Below are 25,033 nucleotides of genomic sequence, written 5' to 3' on the forward strand. Positions count from 1 at the left end.
GATTCATCCAGTTCCTTCTCAGCCTCCTCGCCCCTTCGGTCAGGTCCCGAACACTTGTGGTCACTTTTATTTTCTAGCAGGGCACAAACACGCTGAGCCCTTTGCCTAAGAACCCTTCCTGCCCGCTTTTCTGCCAACCCATCTTACCTGCCGAATGAGATGCTTTCTTTACAGCTCAGGTGTGGAGACTCTAGCACTCGCACTGGGACCTCCGAACAACACCCAGCCTTGGACATTTCTTGCTCCTGTCAGGGTTCCCAGGGCACCACTCTCATTGCCTGGTTCTTTGGCTGCCTTGCATGCTGGGTTGTAGATTAGGGGAGAGCTGATTCCACTGCTCATTCTCTAGCCCTGAGAAAGAGGCCACAGAGAGTTCAGTACATACACTAGTGAGGATGAGAGGTCTCTGCTCCGGAGGTGGACTCAGCCTTTGTCTGGTTTTACTTTTGCCTTCTTTTTCTGAGCGCTTTTATCTCTTACCCTCTTGCTGAAATCTCTTACCTTTCATGGCTCTTTTAGCAGGGGAATCCTCTTTGCTGGTTTTGCCCAAACTACTTGTTAAAAAGCAGTAAGCCAAAGTTTTAAGACTTGTATACCTTTTTTTCCTATTCATGTAAAAGTAAAATTATGTGGCAAAAATCATGAGTATAGAAGGGTTTTGTTTTTCATCAGAGGTTAGATGGGTTTTATAGTGCACTGTGAAAAGTCATTAGTAAAAGCCGTATTATAAACATATTTTGATATATTTACTTAGCCCCATCTTCCAAATTCCCTTGGAGGGACAACAGATTTTCTGGAAAATAAAAATCAGCTCCTATTCATAGCAGTGGTAAAAGTAATCATCATAACACTTATATGGTGCTTATAAAGTGCTGGACACTGTCTTAAATGTACTTTATGCATTTTATTTTTTTTTTTTTGTAGAGATGGGGTCTTGCAATGTCGCCCAGGGTGGTCTCTAACTCCTGGGCTCCAGCGATCCTCCCATCTCAGCCTCCCAAAGCACTGGAATTACATATGTGAGCCACTGTGCCCAGCCTAATTTATGTATTTTAAATGACTTACTCCTCACAACAGCCTTAGGAGGTGGTGTCATTATTATTTCCATTTCACATATGAGGAAACTGTGGTGCAGTGTGGTTCGATCACTGCCTAAGGTCAGGAGTGAAGCTAGGATTCGAATGCAGGCCTCTGGCTTCATCTTCCAGAAGACCATGCAACAAAGAGGGGAAGGAAGATGAGAGACAGGGTTTTCCTCACCAGGGACCTCATGCCAACCTCCTTTCACTTTTTCCCAGGAAGGTATCCCCACATCCTTTGCATGGGCTGCCAAGAAGATGCACAATAACTTAAAGTACTTCTTCTCTTTTCTAGCCAAGGACAATTCCGTATTTGTGTCCTGATCATTATTAGAATAAGTAATCGAAATAATTAGAAAAGGAAGCTAAAAATGAAAATGGTCCAGGAAAGAATATAGAATACCTTGGATTGTCTTCACAACTTTCAAACTGTTTTCACTCAGTGTTTTCCCAAGACGTCCCTCACTACCACCCATTGTTATTGCCAACTTCTTGCAGATGAGGAAAGTGAGGCCCAGAGAGAAGTGATTGCTCCCCTGGGTCACCATGTTGTTCCTTGTGGGACCAGAATGCAAGCCCTGCCCTGCCGTGCCCTGCCCTTTCTTTCCTGCCCCCTTATCTCTCTTCCCACCTCCCTCCCATCTGAGTTCTTACTCATTAAGAGAAACTCTTTTATAAACTTTAGATGCAAACAGTGTGATTTCATCTCTTTTTCTGCGTGTGTTAGTTTTTGTTGTTTCATAACAAATTGCCACAAATTTAGCAGTTTAAACACCTCCTGATTAGCTCATAGTTCTGTAGGTCAGAAGCCCAGGTGCACTGTTAATGGAGTCTCTGCTCAGAGAATCGGGAGGCTGCAATGCAGGTGGTAGCTGCACTGATTCCTCGTTGAGAGGCTCCGGGAAAGAATCTGCTCCTAAGCTCATCCAGGTTGTTGGTAGAATCCATTTCCTTTTGGCTATAGGACTGAGGTCCCTGCTTCCTTGCTGGCTGTCAGCCTGCAGCTGCTCTCAGCATCTAGAGTCTACCCACATTTCTTGCCACATGGTCTCTTCCATCGTGAAGCCAGTAGGGGCACATCAGGCTTTCTTGTGCTTCAGAATCTGACTTCCTCAATCTCTGCGCTCTAAACTCCAGTCGAAAGGGTTCATGTGATTCCATCAGGCCCACTCAGATAAATCTCCCTTTCTTCAAGTCAGCTGATTTAGGACCTTAATTACATCCACAAAACCCCTTCACATAGCACCTGGATTAGTGCATGATTGACTCTCTGGGAAGGGGTGGGTTATACCAGGCATAGGAATGTAAGGGTCACCTGAGAATTCTGCCTACCCCATGACATTACAGCCTTAAAAATGGTACACATTGACAGGAACAAGGGCCAGGTATTTGTTTTCTGTGGTAATTATATCAATTCCTTAATGTTTTTACAGTTTTTTTTTTGTCAACATGACACATTTTGTACTTATTTAGTCATTTGATTGAAAGCATATTTGTAATCTGTGTACTTCTGTTTACCTAAAAGGGTTGAAGAAGAATGAAGTAGACATAGGATTAGTTGAACAACACAATTCTATTTCACTAACGATTCAATAAGTTAATTTCTTAAGCACTGTTTCATGCTTTCTTTTCAGCCTCTTTGCTCCATTTTCTTCAACCTTCTTTCTGCTCCTTGGCTATTTCTTCTTTACTTGTGGGTTTCCAATTAAATATCACCTCTTCGTGGATGAATTCCTCGATGGACTTATCTAGAGTAGGTTAAAAATGAGAAGTTAAGTTTTTTTTGTTTGTTTTTTTTTAATGAAGGCTGAGGCTTCCTTCATAGTGGCTTTAATTATTTCTGGATTTGTTGATTGCTGGTGTCTTACTCTATCTCCCGCTAGACTGTAGTATCAGAAAGTGAAGGGCCAGGTCTGTCTTATTCTCCCTTCTAGGCCCAGTGCCTAGACTGTGCTTAGTACAAAGTAGTCACCAAAAATTATGTGTTTAATTGATGTGTAAATAGAAGCTAATGTTCTGGTGCCTGTAGAATGGTTAACTTTAACATTTGTTTTGAAAGGTTGCCTGAGTAGTGAAACCAAGTTAACCATGAGGTCACTGCTTAAGCGTTTATTGTTTGAAAAGCACCTGATTGACAGTCACAAAGCTCTTAAAAGTGGGGGAGGGGACTCTACAAATGGTAGAGCCAAAGAAGAATGATTTTTGTATCATGCTTCAAAACATGCGGTGTCACTGGGAAGGAGGTGTGTGGTGAGTTTTCCAAGTCATTGACAGTCTGATGTTTGGATCACAGTTTCTTTTTCTTTTTTTTTTTTTGAGACAGAGTCTTGCTGTGTCACCAGGCTGGAATGCAGTGGTGCCATCTTGGCTCACTACAACCTCCACCTTCTGGGTTCAACTGATTCTCCTGCCTCAGCCTCCCTAGTAGCTGGAACTACAGGCGCCCGCCACCACGCCTGGCCAATTTTTTGTATTTTTAGTAGAGATGGGGTTTCATCGAGTTAGCCAGGATGGTCTCTATCTCTTGACCTCGTGATCCACCCACCTTGGCCTCCCAAAGTGCTGGGATTACAGGCATGGCCACCACGCCCAGCCTGGATCACAGTTTCTTGGCAATTTTTTTTTTTTTTCTTGGAAACCAAGCTTTACTACGTTGCCTATGCTGGCCTCAAACTTCTGAGCTCAAGAGATCCTCCCACCTTGGCTTCCCGAGTAGCTAGGACTATGGTTGCCCCATGCCTGGCTTCTTGACAGATTTTTTTAACGTCCCAAGACAGATGCATCTCCTTTCTCACAGTCCTCTTTTGAAAAGTTCCTCTCTCTGATTTCCCCTTAAGCTTCACCTCCAGACAGTCACAGTATTTGAATACCTGCTTAGAAGCTGTGTGACATTGGGCAAGATAGTCAGCCACCCTGAGCCTTGTTTTCCTTCCCTGTAAAATAGGCATGATAATTCCCACCTTGAAAGGTCGTTGGAAGGATAGCGAATAAAAATGCCTGACACAAAGTGAGACTGATAAATGCTATTTTCACAATTATTAGACTATATTATTTTAACTATGACTGCAAATCTGGTGTGGAATTGAAATGCTCATCTTAACAACAGAGCTTTTGGAAGTTGCAGGTTGAAATCCCTAACAGGAAAATCCAAAACCAGAAGTACTTCAAAATCTGAGACGTTTTGAGTGCCAACATGATACCACAAGTGAAAAATTCCACACCTGACCTCATGTGATGGGTCTCAGTCAAAATGCAGTCAAATCGTTGTTTCTTGCCCCAAATTATCAAAAGTCTTGTATGAGATTGTCTTCAGGCTCTGGTATAAGGTGTATACGAAACATAAATGGATGTCGTGCTGAGACTTGGGTCCCATGTCTAAGATATCTTACCATGTGTATGCAGATATTCCAAGATCCTAAAAAATCTGAAATCCTAAACACTTGATCCCAATCATTTTGGATAAGGAGTACTCAACCTTAAATAAGTTACAGTCGATTTTAGGATCAATGGAGATGATATTCTATGTAACAGATTTTTATTATCATATGTTGAGTGAGGACTACTTTGTTTAAAATCTTTAGACTGAAATAAACACGTTCTGCATACAATCACCGTGAGCAGAATTTATCTTTTTTTAAATTCAGAGGCACTTAGGAACCTTGTAGTGCCCCTGGGTTTTATTATGAACTCCAGTTAGCATTTTATTGTGGCTGCTTGGAAGTATTGATTCATACCAAGTCTGGAAAGCAACTTCTCCCTTTTCAACTTTTCCCATTCCTTAACACATAATAGCGAAAGAGTCTGTTTCAGTAAATACAGACTGGCTTGCCTGTGCCCAACCCTGTCTCCACTTGGTTGGCTTCCCTGGGATGAGGACTCTCCTGCCCTGGCTTGTGCTGGGAAGTAATAGAACCAAAGCAGTAACATCCATAGAGCCGAGGAACAGAAGTCAGTGGGGCTTCAAAGAGTTCATTTCCCATAAAGTATCCAAAGTTGTTCAAAGTCAGTCAAGCTGTCATCACATTTCAGATGAGACCATTTTAGGGAGTAACAAGGGCAGAGTAGATCAATTAACATTTCTTTTTTTTTTTTTAATCACTCTAAATTCAATGAATGTTCAAGGCAGGTTAAACAGTAATAGCAAATGTGGTGATGGAAGAATTGAGGCAGCTTTTGTTGTAATTTACTGTGGTTATCATTTCTACACCTAAAGCTGCATTCCTGTCTTCTCATTTATTTTGCCTCCCTTTTAATTCACTGAGTTTGATTTAGAGAAGTCAGTGCATTGTATTACAGTGCCATTATGAGTCTGAATTTCTGATTTAATTTCGGCAGTGTGAGCCCAGAACAGAGGACCAGGAGATTCTGTGTTACCCCAATTAGTCTGGGAAAGCTTAGACAACTGGCTCTGTATCTCTATGTATGCCCCAATTTCCCCTCCTGTAAAATGGAGCTATTTACTTCTTATCTGAGGATTGTAATCATAAAAGAAAATTTCCTGTAGATGTGAAACAAATTTTAAATAGCATGCAAATACTTGCATTTGTATTTTTATTTTAACCCAAATTAATATGCGAAACCAGGATGCCGTTTTCAGAGTTGTTGGCATCAGTTCATCATATTTCTAGGTGAAGTATGTGAAAGTGATTATAGGTAATAAATATCTTTTTTTTTTAACTTATTGCAGAGGTAGTTTTTCCACTGTTAATGAGGGTAATTTGACTTGGTTGAAGGATTGCAGTTCTTAAGAATTAATGCAGTAATCCAATTCAAAGATTTAAAGAGATCTAAGATTTTTCACAGGTCGTGTGCCAGTGAATGTGCTCCTATCACATAGCAGCTAATGGACTTGAACGCCAGTCTGTCATTTACTGTTCCCTCACTGCATAGCAGCTTTGCCCTTGGTAGTGAGTATAGTTTCCAAGCATTGCAGGTTATTTAGAAGTGTGGTATATTTGTAACACTTTTGAGAGATAGTATCCTATTTCCCACAGCCCCTAATTACTATAAAAACTGGGGTTATCTTTCTTAATTACATGTTTGAATCCTAATCTGCTAAGGTCTGAGGAATATCAGGCTCAGAGGAGCTGCCTTCTCGCCTTTCTTTTTCAGAGGAGGGCCTTTTATTTTTTTTAATGTATTTTTAAAAACTAATTCATGTATCATTGTATTCGTACATATAGGTTAATTCACGTGAATACAAAGGTTACATGCACTGTATTCATGACTTTCCATTTTTGATAATGATGTATTATTAACAGCTAACAATATTTTGTAAAGGCTTATTTATAAAGGATGTTGAAAATGTTCTTATTTCCCGATCCCATTATGTTCCTAAATATTAAAAATCCCATTTTGAGGCAATTAGAAGCATTCGCTTCTTCCTCCACGTGTGTTCTCCAGACAGCGTCACCATTCTGCGCACACAGGAACCTTTGTTCCTTAATTAGAAAAAGGACTAGAGCTCATTAGTTGTGGTTCCATGTGGTGTCTGCTCAAACACTGAGGCAATAATACATTACAAGGAGAGATCCAGCCTAAATCTGAGAGGCTCTCCACAGTTCCGAGAACTGTGAAAAGATAAATATATCTCGGAGGGTCCTTGTAGGGCCATCCTCACGTCCTGCACTGTCCTTGAGGGCCTGGCTGGTGGGTGCTCATCAGTTTTAAAGTCAAAGAGATTTGTATATTCACAGGAGGAGGGAAAGGGAGAAGGCAGAACTTGTATAGAAATCTAGAACTTTACCTTTATTGAAAGCCCATGGTCTTGCACCAAAAATAATAAAAATAAATAAATAAATAAATAATAAATAAATAGAATTATCTTTTGGATTTTTTGATAGGTTAGTGGGCACCATCCAAATGCATTCGGATGTTATTGAAGGTGGGCGAATTGTTGACAAACATGATAGAAGACCAGATACCCTAGGCTGATTTTCACTGCTGGCATTGGACATCGGAGGAGCTGCATGAGTTTTGAAAGCTAAAACTCCCAAACTGGATCCACAAAAGCTTTAGGCGGCATCAGTTATCAACAAAGAGCCCTGATTTCCACAGTCAGAACAGGCATTTCTCCAGCCTCCAGGAAACCTCATGCATCTAATGTTCCCCAAAATATTAATAGTACAAATGGTGGACCCATCTCACTGGTTAAGATCAGGTTCCCGCAGCAGAGAAGTGAGCAAGTGAAGTGAAAAATCTCAGACCGAATGGAGGATGTTTTGCTGTGCCTTGGCTGGGCTGGCAGGGATGTGCTGAAATATAAAGGGATATGGAGAAGAGAGCAAAGTGTCAGTTTGAAAGCCAGAGATTGGAAAATAGAGCAGTTATTTTGAGGGTCAATTCACTTCTCTTTCAGAAGGGTTTATCCAGTCAGGTAGCTAACACCCTGGAAGGAAAAGAACTCAGAGGCCACTAGGCATGTCTGAGATCCTCTCCCACCACCCCCTACGCTAACCCCCTCCTCGTGTCTTGCCTTCTCTTTCCATCCCTGCCAAAGGATAAATTGCCCTCATCCTGCTAATGCTAATGGAAGACATTATTAACAAAAGGGAGTGCTTCATAAAGGAAGCTGAGATCTGGCAAGTGGAGGCATGACACCCTTATGCTGATAGTGGTACAGGTCAGAAATAGTGAATATGGAAACAAATATTTCGCTGAAATGTTCTGCCATTTAAAGGGACATGTCTAGCTAGCAATATACATATATATTTTTTTCCACCAGTAATCTTTTTTTATGTTGTATTTCTCAGAGAAAGAAAAATAGATTTTAAAATGTAAAAACCTGTTCTTCAATTGAGTATGCAAAAATCTCATTGCAGTATTTATTCTAAACCTGCTCTCATAATGTTCAGTCAAGGAGAAAACAGCAAAAAACAGTTGTTGATGGACTTAGCACAGAACTGGATTAAATAAGCATTAGTCTACTGAAGCTGATTACAGGAATATGAAAATGCAGTATCTTAATGGTACATATTTTTATGTGGCAGCTCAGTTGCCTTTCATTTTGCAGCTAATATGTCTATTCTTATGAGTCATTTACTTCTTTAATTACCTTTTGCAGGCAAGGCACCATGGTATATTAATGTGAATGATTTTTACTGCCAGTTTATCATACAGTGCCCCAGAAGTTGAAAGGCGTAATTGACTTGGAAGAACAGCTCATGAAGGAAACAATATTTAGTTGACAGTTTTCCTTGTACTCTCTGTTGACGTTTATGAGTTTACACTATGCTAAAGGAGTAATAAACACAATTTTCTTTCAATAACAGGAAAGGGTAGCTTCTAAAATACATTTGTGGAAAACACATTTGTTCATTTCTTGAATAATATGAAAATAACACATTTCCAGTGATAAGACTTCTCAGATTGCCAATTGAATTAAACCTTCAAAGGTGCATTTATAACCTGTCTCAGAGCATTAGGAGATATTAGGGTTCATGTGATTGAATCTACTTAATGAATATTTAAATTATAAACAGATTTGGATAAATCATATTTAACTCTGGGTGTTAGGGTGAGACAATTTGGTCCTGTGCTCCCAACTTCCAGGAGAATGGAAGGCAGAACGGGAGCTTGGGGATTGGGAATTGTCTGAAGGATGATTTTCTTTCTCCAAAGGGAGGGAAAGTCTGACAGCACACTTTGGAAAAGTAAAGAAGGCATGGTCGATGCAACTCCTTATATGGCCTGGCCCTTGAAGAGTTAAATAAAGATTTGGGTGGGTCGCTGCCGTTTTGGAACCTGGAAAGGTGCTTTGACTCGACTTGGGCAGTGTTATTTTAACCATCGCTTCCACAGTCCCCTTGGCCCTAAGCTGGTTCACTGGCTCTGGGCAGGCCCTGGTTTGGCACATTGGTTCAGAGGGAGTTAAACTTTTCACAGTTTTCTGGGTTGTTTGCAGTTCAGTCCTGTGCAACATAATGAAAGTTTTCTAGCCATCTGTTGTTAAGCTGGCGGTGAACAAGGCCAGTATATCCAAACAAAGTTCTGGCCTGCTGTAAACTGAACCTGTCAGTTTAGCATAGCTTTGCTGACCCCTCCAAGGAACAGGGCAGCCCTCGGTACCAGGCACTCACCGCTTAGAACTTTCAAAGGGGAACTATTTTGGGAGTAGGGGGTAGGGGCCTGTTTACTTTTTTCCTCTGTGTTCCTCTCACTGGCTTGGACTGGTTTATACTTAATCTTTACATGTACAAATGGATATTGGTACCCCCTCCTTTTTCAGAGGGAAGGACATTTCTTCTTAATAGGGGATTATAACTTTTTTTTGAGACGGAGTCTCACTGTCGCCAGGCTGGAGTGCAGTGGTGCGATCTTGGCTCACTGCAACCTCCACCTCCCAGGTTCAAGCAATTCTCCTGCCTTAGCCTCCCAAGCAGCTGGGACTACAGGCACGCATCACCACGCCCAGCTAATTTTTGTATTTTTAGTAGAGATGGGGTTTCACCATGTTGGCCAGGATGGTCTCGATCTCTTGTGACCTCGTGATCTGCCCACCTCGGCCTCCCAAAGTGCTGGGATTACAGGCATAAGCCACTGTGCCTGGCCGGGAATTATAACTTTTAGAAGAAGGTAGGATTGTCTAGAAATGTATGTGAGGTGGCCGTGATTCAAAGGGAAGTTCTATGCAGTTATTTTTGTTTCATTATTTTGTCTTTCAGTGTCCAGGGTGACAAATAGTCCAGGAAAGGAAGCACCTATATTTATTACTTAGCTTATATAGTTAAAGTTTTCATAGGTTTAAGAGGACTTTTCCCCACTTCTGCTGCATTTTGTATTTTTTCATCATCAGAACTTAATATACAGCATAACTTGGCAGAGCAGCAGTTAGACAATACTCCCAGCTATATGGGCTATTTCGTGCTTCTCTGTTCTCATTTACAAGGTGTATCATTGGCTTTAATTGCCCAGCTTAACCTTAAAATAATTCCATTGTTTTGCTGTATTTTTTCCTACTGTAGTATATGTTTCATTTTCATTTTCTGTTTAGCAGTATTTCCTTGGCTGTATATGAAATGCTCCTATACATTTGGATCCTTGAGCTATCTGTCTATCTGCCTACCTACCTATCTCAATACCTATCTAACACTTCCCCTAATCTTTGTGGGTTTCCTTTTGTTAATGATACCTTGGAGGTGCTGCTGTATTTTTCTCTTGGCCTTGCTATCATGTATTTCTTGTCCAGCCTTGGTTACATTTGTGCCCTGTTAAGAGAGGGCCCTGGGGAGCCATCGTTAAACCTTGGTGTCCATTCCAAATTGTTAAAATATCAAGGAGAATAGCCACTGTTTTTGAGTAACTATTTTGGCTGCTCTAACGGCCACCTTAGTCTCTAGGTAGAAGCAGACCACAGTCCCACACAGCAACAAAGAAACAAGATACTGAAAGCCTTTAGACAAATGTCTGAAGCACCAGTGTGAGAGGGTTTGGGCTCAACTTCAACTGCAATCAAGAAATGGACAAGGGTCAAGAATTCCATAAATGGGGGTGGGGACAGAAGAGGCAAAGGAATAAACAAGGAGACATCCAAGCCTTCCCGTTTAAGGGACAAGGAGTATTACAGCTGTGAAAAATATTCAATTTAAAATTTAAATGAATGCACTTACTAGGAAATACCATAGAGTCATAATCTGTTTGTGAGGTGACTGACATATAAAGAGCTTTTTTGTTTTAAAGTAAAAAAAAACATCACACACACACATACTCGGGGTAGACTTTCGGGTATAAAATGTCAGGTGCAGTGTAACGTGTACTCAACCCCAAGAGTCAAGCAAATAACCTTGATATTTAGGACGTTGCCTTTTAGAACATGAAATTGTATTTTGTTGTGTGTCCTTTTTTTTTTTTTTTATTTAGAGGAGGACTACATTAAGAGGTCACCTATTAGCTGTGTTTTTGCTGTCTTAAACTCAGCCCTTCTGTCTATTAAAATCAAACCACTGTGTAAACATTCCCGTGTTGTTCTTGGTCTCTACAATGGCCACGGGGATCAGGTTTCACCTGCCTGCACATCTTCAAGCAATTAGAGCAATTAGCGTGAAGCCATTTCACATTCAAGGATTCAAGGTCTATGGTGACATTCAAGTCCAGGAGAAGTCTGAAAGGGAGAGGAGGAAGAGGCCCAGAGCGAGACGACTATTCCATGGCCCTGAGCAGACAATTTCCCTTTTAAAAATGGTGGCCCTTTAATGATGTTATTATGAGGTTTTTAAATGACATATCAAAAGTTGTTTATATCACAAAAACCCAACAGTCATTTAATTACACTAATGAAGGTCTTTATACGTGGCAGATTTTTTTAAAAAGACTTCAAGAATGGCCATGAGAAATGGAGTGTTGCTGCTGCTTGCATCACAGCAGTGGTGGCAGCATTCTTTGTAGAGGAAGAACATATTTTATAATGTATAAGGGAATTTGCATTTCGCTTTTCACGGCAAACCTTTCTGTGTTTTTTGTAAATCTAACAATTGCAACAACATGGAATATTTAGTTGGGAGATGTTTGGAGTAAGTGTTGAAAGCAACAATGTTTGTTTGCTTTTTTTTTTTTTTTTATGGTTAGAGAACAACCGTGGTGACTTTCACAGATTGAACTAGTACAGTTCAAAGGAAAATCATCGACTTTAGCACATCTGATAGCTGTATAGGCATGGCAGAGGTGTCTTGAAAAAACACTCTTAGGATCCAGTAGGGCTTTGGCTTTGTTTGTTTGTTTTTTGCATTTGTAACTTAGTTACCCGGGACTCGTTTGCACAAGGCAAATGCTAAACTGATTACAGCTTTTAAAAATTGGTTTGTACATTTTTTAATCCATATTTTAATGTTGGTTTATTATGCAAAAAAGGAGGGGCACTAATTTTAAAAATCCAAGCGTGCTGCAAAAGAAGATCTTGCTTTGCAGTCCCAGAGGGTGCTTGCAATCAGGAATAACCGCAGGCTAAATTATAATGTGGAATTCTGTTGCCCTTTAACCTGATGCTGCCTGTTCACATTCACTGTTTGTTAACAAACAGCTTTTAAGAACAAAATTGTTGGGAGAATTACTATTTCATTGTATGCACTGACTTTATTGAAAATAAGAGGCTTTTTTTTTTTAATTGCATGTCTCTGAGAAAGTTGTGATAATTCCTTTACAGAACTGCCCTAGTTGGCTTAAAAGCTACTAGGTGTTAAGCAGTTACATATCTGTAGGACAGAACACATCTATTTGTGTGACTGAGGCTGGAACATTTGTGTTCATTCCATAACTAGCCATTTTAGGGAACTGGACTGCTTAGAGCTCTCTAGCCCCATCTCGAACTACTTATAGCTCTTCTGTTGAGAGATGGTTTTCCTGACCGCCCACTTTCATGGCGCCCAGGCTGTGTGCCTTTTGATACTGCAACGCAGAGCAGCTGCAGGGGATGCTAATAAAATGCAGCATTTTGGACACTGAGCAAGGTAAGACTCTGCCTTTTTCTCCTGCCCCTTGAAAAGGGATTGCTAGGAAATCATTTCCTGGTCTCTAACTGGACCAGCTGAGTTAGAGAGGAACATTCGCATTGGATACTCCACCCCTCCCCAAAGTGGAGAAGGCAGGCTTGGAAGCACTGTGAGACTCAGAAGGGAGATGAGGCAGTAAACCAGATCCTTCCCATTTTTTCCCCCAGCCTAGTCTTCTGTTTCTGTGATCTGCCTTTTGAACTGTTTTTGTGGCTGATCAGTTCCACCTAATATGTCTCTTGATTTCTGCTATTGTAATACTCAGGCGACATGCTGTTCTCTTCATTTTTATAAGCTTTAGATGCTTCTGCCTGTCATTTTCTGGCGGTTTATCTTCAGCGTCTGGATTTGCTTTCAGACTTGAATGTCTATCAAGCTGCCGTTGCTTTGAATGTGAGATCAAAAGAAGATGAATTCCAGTAAAAAATTTCCTTCTATGAAGAAAAGCTTGGGGCCTGTGTAAACATCCCACTGACAGCTCCCAATGAGTTATTTTAGCCGAGTATTAGCACCTGGATGACAGACAGTCCAGCATTCCATGCTAAATAACAAATCAGTAGCTTCCGTGGCAGAAGAACATTGCCACAAGAGCAATACATTTTCAGAAGGAATCCTTTTCTTCCTCCTTTTTTTTTTTTTTTTTTGTTATTGAATATGGGTGTTCAACTCTTCCTCCTATTTTTCAAGCTGACTTGCTGTGCCTTCAGCAGTTTACTTTTCTTTACAGTATCTGCTGAATTACTTCGGTGATGGAAGACAAGACTGTGATAATCATTTTGGGGCGGGTTAAGGAGTGTTCCAGTAGGCAAGCGTGTTCCAGTAGGTAATCTGGAGATAAACAGGTAGTTTGGTTGATGGTGGATAAAGAAAATGTAAAGCACAGCCAGTCAAAGCCAGATCCAGGGCATATCCCTGGAATACGGGACGATGTGTTCTTTAAAAATACATGTGACAAAATCCTCTAAAGTCTGCAAAATCTGAATTTTCTTCTTCTTCTTTTTTTTTCTCTTAAAGCATCCTGCCTATGTAAATGTCACCACAAAAATATCTCAAGAGCAGGTTTCCCGAAACCCTGTTGGTGTGTATTTGTCTGCGTGAATGAGCTGTGTTTGGCTAGGGCTTGGTCTAGCCAGGGCGCACTGCGTGTGCTGTGTCGCTGCTTGCAGACCTGGAGCGGTTTAGATACGTGTGGCATTAATAGATTTCTTTAAGTGCTAAATGCAACTTTGAAAATTACCTGCAAGCTCCAACTGATCTTTCAACTTTGAAAGTGAAGAATTACTTGAGGAATTCTTGTGGTTTCTTTGTCATTTAGTGAGAGCCCAGCCAGCTACTGTGGAGGCAAACCTCCCTGAGGTTGCCTACAAAGGGCAATGTTCCAGTGTGTTTTCTCTTCGAGTGTGCTTCAGCCGCACAGTACTTCCTGTTTATTCAAACATCTTTTTTACCACTCGGCAACCCCCGCTTCGCAGAAACAGCCAGAACCCATCTACAGCAAGAAGACGGAAATCCAAAGGCAGACAGTACGGGCTCCCTTCGCCAAACTCTTCATTTTCTCTGTAAGTGTCCAGAGAAAAAGAAACATTTTTTTGCTGGGTTAAACTTTTAAACTAGGGATCCATTCTTGTGCAGACATTCTCTGAAGGGCGAAATAAGATGATCCAACTTGTTTACTGCTTTTTTTCCTCCCCCTTCCCTCCTCTCTCCATCAGAGGCTTTTTTCTTTTTAGAGATTTGAGAGGACCGTTTCCTTCTAACTCCTTGTTTAATTCACTCTTGCTTTCAAATATGTCTTTGGATGTAATCAGCTAAGTAAGCAGCCGGGTGGTGTCAGGATAGTTTTATAGGCTGAACGTAGATTGGAACCTCTCTCTGCTTACTGTGACATTGTTTCGTGTTGCCTTCTTTTTCTTCCTGTTATCACAAGTAGTAAGAGAATGTGGGGATGATGCCTTTGTAATTATGCATCTACAGAATTGTCCCCCGATGTTTGCATCACGACACCGTCATCATTTGTGAATCAGTCTTGATAATATTTGTACCAATTTCATGCCAATAAAAGTCAGACTGCTGAAACACACACGGTCATTATCTCATTCATATTCCTTTTGTTTCAACGGAGTGGGCTGCAGAGGGAAAGGGAAAGCCTGCCTCACTTTCTGTGATGGTTGTTGACTTTGATGTTGGAAGGCTCTTTTCTAAATTCTCCTTGTGGATAATCAGTATGGCAGGAAAAGCCCTTGGACTGGTGCTGCCTCCTGGCTCTGAGGAGAAGAGCGATCTAACGACTCTCTTAGTCCTTTCTGTTGAAATGACTTTTTAAACACATGGTTTGACATTTTTGAAAAAGGTTCCACCTTTTCCTGTCTGTAGTCCCTCCTTTTGCCTCTCTCCCCTCCCTCCACACCCCGCTTCCCTGACCCCCAACTTCAGTTTAATTGGTAAGCCAGGTGTTAATATTTCTTTTTTAACTATATAGTGGTCAGGGAATAGACAGGAAATGGAAAATTAGCTCTTTTGATCTTAAGAGAATTGTTACTACTGTGAACCTTGTTTGCTAGTCTGCAGTCTAAATATTTTTAAATTTTAGTGTCTAAAACAGCATCTATTAGAATAGAGAAAGAAATATCCTCTGGGGTTGTCCCAACCTCTGATAGAAGAAACATTTAAATACATAAAATAATTGTATGTATGTGTGTGTATTGCTATGGCTATGGTGGCTTTTTTGAATGTTCAGAAGTTGTTCTCTTTTGCAAGAAAAAAATAAGATGTTTGCGACTGCCTTAAGGACAATTTGTTTAACAGTAGGAGTAATTGCAGGGAAAATGGAAAGAGTGACTGAAGGTATTTACTCAGATGTTAGTGTAGGTGTGGGGGCCGAAAATTCAGTGTGGGAACAGTGGGCTGCTTTTCTTGGTATCTCAGTCTATTTGATGACCATCAAATTTCCCAGCTCGCTGGTTTTGTTTTTTCTGGATGGCATGTTTGATTATTTATCAGAAGGGGAAGGGAGTAGCTGAAGCAAATAAACATGTGACCAAGTTCTGTTTTGTTTTCCACTCCGAAAGCCATGCCCTTTAACAGATATACAGAAAATAATAAATGCATTGTTTTATGATAAAAGGAAATTATATGTGTCTTTTTTTTTTTCAGGCAAGTGAGTTAACCCTTAAGGCTCAGGAGGCTTTTTGCCTTCTGAGAATTTGCCAGGCTTTTTATTGAGAATTAGCCTATTGCAACTAATGGTTTTATGGGACAGGATTTCCCAGGATTACTTTGTTCATTAGTTTAGCTTTTTCTAGACAGTTCACTTAGGAATGCCTGCCTCAGTAGCTCGACTGTGTGGTGTATGTGTGTGTGTTTTAAATAATAATACCGTTGGACAAACCAGTGGCTCTGACCGTTTTGTTGAAGGCTATATTCTGATGTTTAAAGCTAAACATGAATAGCTCAACTAAAGGAAAGTATACCATAGTGTCTGTGGCTAGGGTACAACGTAATTTATCAGAGGCCAACATTTTGCCCCTCTCTTTAAAGATGTTAGGCAGGTGCTGTAATACAGAGTCTACTTATATGTCTGTGTCCCTCAGAAATACCTTCTAGTCTTTAATATGATGTAACCTAATTCATTATCTTCAAGGTTGTCATTATCTCAAATTGATTCCTCCAGAGGCCAAGGGAAAGGCTCAAATCTATATTAAATTTAGATTTAAAATTTACGGTTTTTTTTAGTTCTCAGGTGGGGTTTGCATGGCTTTGTGAAATCATTCTTAATATGTAGGCATTCACTGATGTATGTGCGCATACTGGCACATTCTTTAAATACAGGAACATGATTTTCTGTAGGGGCTTCCTTGCTTCTCCACATCCTGAAGAAGTGATGTGCGTGATTCTAGCACAGTGCCTGGCCTAGTCGTTTCAAGACCTATAAATCACAGTTGAAAATCTGTTTCATTGCCTATACTGTTTTGGAATGTGAATTGAAAATATGCACACAGAAGGGATTCCCTCTTCCTTGACTATATAAGGGAACGGTGCAGCAGAGGCTCAGATACAGTGCAACTTTCACGAGTATTGCCCCGCAGATAACTAGGAGGTTGCTTTGCTCTTGAGAAGACAACGATGGAAGCAGTGGCCTTTCCGCCTCTCTCCAAAAGGCGTTGGATAATCGTACTCCAAATCATATCCTCCAAAAGGGTTGGATAATCATACTTTGTATTTATACAGAGCCCTTTGTCTGTAGAAATCAAAGTGCCTGACTAATGCTAACTTGTTAATACTCAGAACACCCCAGGGACATAGGTAGGCTGCAAAGATTATGCCACTTTTGAGGTGGGAAAATGCCTTGTTGTGAAAATCATTTACAATTTCCGGGTGTGTCTGTATTTAATGCTCAGGCTGGACCTGGAAGCGCTATGATCTAGAGATCATGAGAAGCATTTTTTCCTGTGACATAGTCAGCCGTGACCACAGGCAGTCTCATGAGAAAGTGTTTTACCATGAAGAAACTGGCCTGGAAAATATAGCTAGTGCATGATGTTGATGGTGGTGGGAGGGAGGAGGTGGTGAAGACTAATCGTCCTTGATTTTAATCTATTTAGGGTCAAAGGATATATTTTTTTTAAAGATACAGCATGGGCTGAAACTTCTGATTTTTGTTTTGTTTCTCTTTAACTCAATATGATGTTGGCAATTTAACTTCCACAAAAATCAAGTTAGTTTGTTCTTTGTGAAGAAACAGATACAGTACTGCTTATGGGCGCTGCAAAGTTAAGTCAGCGGTTGCTCTGTAGTTACATGCTTCGGGGGCAAAAGAATTGAAACCTGCTGTTAACCTGGTATGGTACTGTGTGATTCTTCAATTCTGGAGTGCCGTGGGCCTCCTTCCTGGGTTTCTAAAGCACAGTGTAAAAATTAGACAAGTGCCATTTACTGTTCAGACTCCTTTGTTGAAAGCTTTTCCAGAAAACTCCACAGTAGGGTGGAGGTGCCTGGGTTGTTTGGCTCCTGATACTGTTTGTTTGTTGGAACCTGAATATAGAAATTAGATTTGAAAAAAAATCTCTACTCAAAATGTGCTTTTAATTTCAAAATGTAATTTTCAAAAGACCATACAAAATGATTCCAGTTTTTACTTAAGAAATATTCTTCTTTTTTCTTTCTTTTTTTTTGTTTCATTGTTTTTGTTTTTGTTTTTTTTTGGTTTGTTTGTTTCATTTTTTTTCTTTGAGACAGAGTCTTGTTCTGTTAGCCAGTCTGGAGTACAGTGATGCTGTCTCAGCCTCCATCTCAGGGGTTCAAGCGATTCTCATGCCTCGTCCTCCTAAGTAGCTGGGACTACAGGTGTGCACCATCACACCTGGCTAATTTTTGTATTTTTAGTAGAGATGGAGTTTTGCCATGTCGCCTAGGCTGGTCTCCAACTCCTGGACTCAAGTGATCTCCCTGCCTCGGCCTCCCAAAGTGCTGGGATTACAGGCGTGAGCTACCGTGCTTGGCCCAAGAAAATTTCTTTTCTTTTCTTTTCTTTTTATTTTTATTTATTTGATTTTTTTTGAGACAGAGTCTCGCTCTGTGGTCCAGGCTGGAGTACAGTAGTGTGATCTCGGCTCATTGCAAGCTCCGCCTCCCGAGTTCATGCCATTCTCTGGCCCCAGCCTCCAGAGTAGCTGGGACTACAGGCGCCTGCCACCACGCCCGGCTAATTTTTTTTGTATTTTTAATAGAGACGGGGTTTTGCTGTGTTAGCCAGGATGGTCTCGATCTCCTGACCTCGTGATCCACCCGCCTCGGCCTCCCAAAGTGCTGCGATTACAGATGTGAGCCACTGCACCCGGCCGAAAATTTCTTAATCATATACCCAAATGCTGACAATGTGTCATTGCAGGTGATGGTGTCATTTTTTTTTTTATTATTCTCTCAATTCATGTATACATATTACATATCTTCTACCATGAACTTATTACTTTCATAATCTATAGTTATACAGCACTTTTCCAAATCACTTGGTACTTATTGAGTGTGAGACTCTAGACTATGCACTTTACGTGTATCAATTTGACATGGGTACTTTCAGTTCCTCTCATTCTTATTGAAGAAGAAACTAAGACACAGAGAGGTTAAGTAACTTATCTCAGGTCACACAGCTAGCAAATGGTGGAATTGGGCTTCAAATCCAGACACAGTGATTGGTGTGTGTTCAATGACTATGTATGCTACTTCTGTAGAAATATATTAATGTTTTTCAAAGCAAACTTCTATTTCTTTGTATTTTCTGTGATTCTCTCAGGGTCAGTAATTCCCCCAAATTCCCAGAGAATCCTTACTTCTTCATGCCTGGAGACTCAAGTTCCATCTTATGCTAAACCGGGGTTACTGGAAGTTCAAAAGATCATTGTCACTTTTTGAGCACAACTCTGTGAGCACAACTGTGTGTCAGATGACCACAGTTTTTTTCAGATTCCCTTTTAAAGAGTTACTAATTCCTCGACCAAACCAATCAAATCTGTATTTCTTTGCCTCCATAAGACGTAATCTATCTAAAGTTCATTACAAAGTTACTTTTTTGTGTGGCTTAGATTAACCGAATATATTTTTCTGTACATGTCTAATTTTTTTTTAATCGGTCATGTCAAGCAAGTAGTTCTAGTTCCAGGTGAATGGAAGAACTTCAAATCCATAGGTCTATGGATTAGTGGACTTTCTGTGTGTATGTCGTTCTTGAATACAGTGAAGGGATTCTATCCAGGCTGTGTGACCTTTACCACATTACATAAACTTTCAGTTTATATAAAGTAATTTAGAACCAATCGTAGTTGGGATTCTGTGTTAGTTACCATTTTCTTCATTGGTAGTATCACCACCAGTATCATCATCTCCCCCTAGCTCAATATTTGGCCTCTTAGGCAGCCATTCTTGCATTGAGAATTGGCAAGGCATGGGTGAATGTTTGGTAAGAGTCAGAGTCATATTTGCTCAAGTACCTTTGCCATTGGAAAGAGCCAGGATTCCCAGTTGCATGTCATCTGTGTAACTGCAGATAAACCATATACCCCTCTTGTCCTCAGTTTGCTTTTTCTACAATTAAAGTTGACTGCCTTAGATCCCTTTGGATTCAAGAGAGGATGCTGCAAATTTTCATAGTGTTTCTGTAAAGAGGATGACCAATGGTTTGAGATCACTGGGAAAAAGGAATCTTTACTTTCCATTGAGAAAATATATTCTCTTATGCCGGGGGCAGTGTGTTATACATATAATAATAGTTTTAGTTTCCATTTACTGAGTAACTATCATGTTTCAGGTGCTGTGCTAAGGTCTTTACCTGCATATGTCACATAATCTTTACAATTTATCCTCTGTGGTCTTGTGTTTCTCTTTTTTTTTTCTTTTTTTTTTGACACACATTTATGATCTACAAGTTGAAGTAACCACAAACATAGTGTGTGCACCACACACTTGCATACATCATGCTGTATTATAAGTATCAATTGTAATAGTGATATATGAAACATTTTTCTATATGCTTTGCATAATAAGTAACACAAATATTTTGGAGTGGGTAAAATACTTTAACTATTGTAGTTATTTTACATACTTTAAACAATGTATTTATAGTAAACAATTGTGATGTTTTTATTTGGGGATTTTTTTAATATTCTTTTTTCCAAGAATTGTCTAGTATTTTTTTCTCTCCAGAGAGAAAAAAAAAAAATTGTAAACATATGACTGCTCAAAAGGCAAAAAACTGAGAAAGGCCCAACCTGAAAAAAATTTCTTTTTGGGTTGGGCCTGTCAAAGGACTATGCAGGTACACACAAACAGAAATGACTTTGTTTTAAAATATTTGTGAAAAACTAGATAATAGACATATGGAGTCCCTCTGTATCATTTCTTTTTTTAAAAAATATAACTTTAACTTTTATTTTAAATTCATGGGTACATGTGCAGATTTGTTACCTGGGTAATGTTGCATATGCTGAGTTTGGGGATATCCCGACACCCAGGTACTGAGCATAGTACCCAATAGTTAGTTTTTTCACCGTTGTCCCTCTCCCTCTCTCTCTCTCTCCCTCATCTGTTAACTGGGTATAATTTACCTCAAAGCATTGTGAAAAAATAAATAATATAATGGATTTGCACTGTTTAGTACTTGTCTGGCAATAAACACTAAAAACATTACAATTTTTAATTATCTTCCTTATCCCCAATGACCAGGGACCAGGGCAGGTTTAGTAACACAGTAATTTAGCATCCGTACCACCTCTACCAAAAAAAGAAGAAGAAGAATGTATTTATAGCAGAGTGCAAGAGTCTACAGTGGCTTAAAACAAGAGCTGGAAATCCCACTAGACCTAAAAGCCATGCCGAGTGGGTCAGGAGAAGAGATCTCACTTAGATGAAGGTGAAGTGTAAGATACAGGTGTCCAGAGGCATTAACTGTGGCTGAACTTTAGTGATATTTCGGTAAAAAAAAGAAAAAGACCTGTGCTCTCTTAGCTCTGTTTTTCTATTATTTGCTTTATGAAAAGCTCGTTTTGAAAAAAGTCCAACCTTGGCTTAGCTGAACCAGAGAACAAGGGACTTGTTCAGAATGGGGCTTGAGGAAGAGCTGAGAATCAAGGTATGATGGGGACATCAGTATTCCAAGAGAAGATGAAAGAACTCAGTTAACCAGAGAGGTGAAAACACAGTGTGCAAGAGAGCGGAGATAGCTGGGCTTCTTAATTCCTTCCTCTCCGCCTGCTTGGAGTTTGCCATCACAACGGTAGAAACACAGGCTGCTGCTACAGGGATTCAGAAGCAGGGCTGGTCCCTTGGGTCTGGGGATATCAGGGGACACTGCTGCTTGAAGGAATTGGATTGTGGACAGAGTTTTTAGGCAAAGGTTGAATTTAGATGAAGAAGATACTTGGATGCCATGTAAATGTAGGCAGAGAACAGGGAGGGCAGACTTGTAGATACGGTTATGGCTCACACGGTCCTGGCCATGGAAAGGTCTGGTTGAAAAAAAGCAAGTCTTTTGTGTGGGGAAAAGAAGGGAGATTAAAGTTAGAAGGTGTAACACTTGAGAAAAGACCCTTCCCTTCATTCTGGAGGCAGAAGGGCCCACAGTCAGTCATGCATTTTTAGCTCTGGAGGTCTGCATAGCCATTTGCCAAGATTACCCGTGGCCATCTTTGGTCTAATCAGTGACCTTGATACAGTGTGAGTATCAAGTTCTCATGAGACAATGTTTTGTTTGTTTTTGTTTTTCCATCCTAGCCACTCTGTAGACTCGTGACCTTGGGCAAGTCACTGAACTTGACAATCTGTCTCTATTTGCCCATTTTAAATCAAGACTTATAAAACTTTCCCCAACTTCCCTTAGAAAAGTTGGGAACAAGAAATGAAATCAGTGTAGAGAGCAACCTAACTAACACAGTGTCTGGTTCATAGTAAACAATTCAATACAGTGTTTTTATTTAGTGTCTTAAATGTAGGGAAGTTATGCTACGCTTGTCCTTATGTTTCTAGATGCTCCTCGTTTCTTAAATTGTTACACAGATAAAATCTTAGCTATTCGAAATAACTTGCTTTAAGGAGTGTAAATTAATGGAGAATATTAGGATTTGCCCCCCCGCCAATCCTAATATTTGGCCAATAGTGAGTAGTTCCACGTTTTGAATTATTAATCTTGTTTGGCCCTTTCCTATATTCCCATTTCTGTTTCTTTCTTTTGTCTTCTATCTCTGCTGGAATGTTGCCTCTAAATCATTTTTACTGTTTGCTTCTTTGCCCAAATTCAGGCAAGAAAAGGAAGGTACTTTGTGAAGCAAAGTATTCATAGGTGTTAATTGCCTCTTAGGGCATCCCGAGTATGTGTGACTTACAGTATAAGAAAAAAGGAATACAGTACCATATTTGTTTGAGAAAGAACTGGATTCAGTGTTACTAGGAAAATCATGGAAAATCCTCCATTATTTTGAGCATAATTCGAGTTAGATTCTTCCACAAGCTTCAAAATTAGCAAGTCTCATTCTGAGGTATGAAAAGATGTGAATCTGAATTATTCATAATGAGAGTTGCTGAACTGCACCCTCATAAAAGGCAGTTGCAAAAAACAGTGGGTTAAATACAGTGAGTTAATAGAGCCTTTTGATTCATTTATCCTTGCATTTGACCCCAGATTTTTTCTACTTTGGGAACCTGGAGGATGGGGCCAACTTATTTATTTTTAAACACAATCTAGTCTTAAACAGAGGCAAAAAAGAGTTTGATGCAGCATCCAACTTAACATTTTAGACATTTTCTAATAAACTTCACTTCTGTTTTACTTCATTGCAATGCTAATGTGGCCTACAGTCATAGCATCCTAGGCTGTGATCTTGTCAACTCTCATGAGCTAAACAGGCTCAGGCTTGGGCACTGCTTGAATGGAATCCCTCCAAAGACAACTCAGGTGCCGGAGACTTGGTGTAGTGATTCAGTGTCTGGCACTGGCTCCAAGAGGAGCAACCAGCCAGTCTCAGCAAGGTGGTTGGTTATAGGGCCCTATGTTAATGGGAGTAGGAGTATGATGGTGGGTTTTTTTTTAGCTCTTCCCAAAGACTTCAAACAGACTTCCTGACTGTTTGTAGTCATTAAACTTACTACATCTAATTTTGCAAGAGGACCATAGATATCCCCCTCCCACTTTTTTTTTTCTGTTGTCATGAAAATCCTATCCTTTACCTTGCTGGCTGGGAAGTATCCTGTACGTGCCTTTCAAGTAAAAAAGGCTACTCATAATTACAAGTAGATACAGGGTTTGCTGACCCCTTCCTGGGCTTGATTGGCAGCGAGGTTTGTAGCAGAATGCCACCTCCTATCTGGAGCCTTCGGCATCTCTCTCTGTCCATGTCTCCTGTAGTTGGTGCATGGGATGGCATTTGAGCTCACAACACTAATGCAGGCAAATCATGACGTGGTGCAGGAACACATTTGCGTAATTTTATTCTCTTTAGTCCCAGTTCTTGGAAAAAAAAAAAGAAAGAAAAAATATAATTTTTTGCCATCTTTTCCCCCCCAAGAAAATATACTCAAGTTGCTGACTTTAAAAGAAACAAAAAGCACAACTCCCAAACCTACCTTTGTGGTATTTGTTAAACATTAAAGTAAAAGACAAGCAAGGAATATACATAATAGATATCATAGCAATGATAACCACCCTACATGTAGCTTAAAGAATATAAAATCATGTCTGTAAGTATATGTGAAACCTAACATTGGAAGTAGATCTAGAAGAGAGGTTCAGGCTGGTGTGGGGTGATAAAGTGGTCCAAGTACTGGAGGGGGCGCTTTGGCCTGGCCTTTACCTCTTCCCCGCCGTCCCCACACAGAGATGACACTTCCCATGACCCATGACTGTAACTCCTCAGTTAGGACAATGATGACCAAAGAGAACAGTGACTTTTCTATTTCTTGTCCCTTTCCATTTTGACTCAAACACATAATGTTGGAATGCTGTAGGTATGGCGTTGTCTCTGCTCTGATTCTTCTCCATGCCTCTCTTGACATTGTCTCATAAACTTATTTGCAGAGACTGGAACACTTTTTAAAATCCATGCAAAATGTCCTACCTAAATATCAGCTGTTATTAAATGTTCTGTAAGCACAGGATAATTTTTCCAGCTGTTGGAACTGTTGAGGATGGATGATGCTACATAAGGCCTTTCCCTTCTCAGCCACTGATTCAAACTCAGTATATCCCAGTTGATGTAAGACTTGGCTGTCTACTGCACCTGCTTTTGGGGTTGAGTCAAGTGGATTTACTACCAATGAATGTTCAGAGTCCACACCCTTATTTGCAATATCATAGAGTAGACCAAGCAGTGACTGGTACAAAGAAACTGTTAAAGGCTGTCTGTGAATGGTCATTACCCCCTCTAAGTTTTGTTGGAGAATGTGTTTTGTTTTCTATTTACGACGCCAATAACCTGACTCAATGATTTACTGCAGTGCTTTCTTTCTTCTCTTGTGTATCTGATATTTACACAGTCCTTAGAATTGGAATCTTTCTTTGAACATCTAATATTTTCACAATCACCAGAATCCTTCCATGAGATTAGCTTACTTTTCCATTGTCTTGTTATAACCAAATGTTCTATTTGTAAAATAAAATTTTAAAAAATTGTTTGAAGAACCTGTTGCTTTGGAATACTGTTGACTCTGTATGAATACTTCCAGTTCTACAAGCCACTGTCGTTTCTTTCTTTTTCTTTTTTTTAAGTCACTCACAACCCTTAATTCCTTCCTGCACTGGAGTGATCGCTCTGTCTAAAGCAAGAAGGTGATGAAATTTCCTTGCATACTCAGTCCCCGGTCTTGCTACAGAGTGATTGTCAGATTGTGTTAAATGATCAGTGCTTTGGTTGCTGGGGTTGAACAAAGATAGCAAACTAGTTTAGGGGAACCAGGCTCTCTAGACGGACTCAAAGAGTATGTAGAGGATGA

The 25,033-nt window shown here is 40.1% G+C and overlaps 1 protein-coding gene across 10 annotated transcripts in view; it reads left to right on the forward strand.

Annotated features, from left to right (window-relative positions):
• Positions 1–25,033, forward strand: part of FOXP1 (forkhead box P1) — a 439,375-nt gene that overhangs the window by 249,390 nt on the left and 164,952 nt on the right. For 2 of the 10 annotated variants that reach the window (XM_055260627.2, XM_055260625.2), the window contains exon 1: positions 13,642–14,121. The exons of 4 other annotated variants lie outside the window; for them this stretch is intronic. In XM_055260627.2, coding sequence (XP_055116602.2) covers positions 13,936–14,121 — 186 coding nt within the window. In that variant the 5' untranslated portion in view covers positions 13,642–13,935. Of the gene's footprint in view, positions 1–12,390; positions 12,521–13,641; positions 14,122–25,033 lie in introns of those variants that run through there. 4 more of the 10 variants (XM_063630744.1, XM_055260632.2, XM_063630741.1 and 1 more) reach the window with 4 other exon arrangements.

Source organism: Symphalangus syndactylus, chromosome 21 (genome assembly GCF_028878055.3).
Source record: "Symphalangus syndactylus isolate Jambi chromosome 21, NHGRI_mSymSyn1-v2.1_pri, whole genome shotgun sequence".
Lineage (NCBI taxonomy): Eukaryota > Metazoa > Chordata > Mammalia > Primates > Hylobatidae > Symphalangus > Symphalangus syndactylus.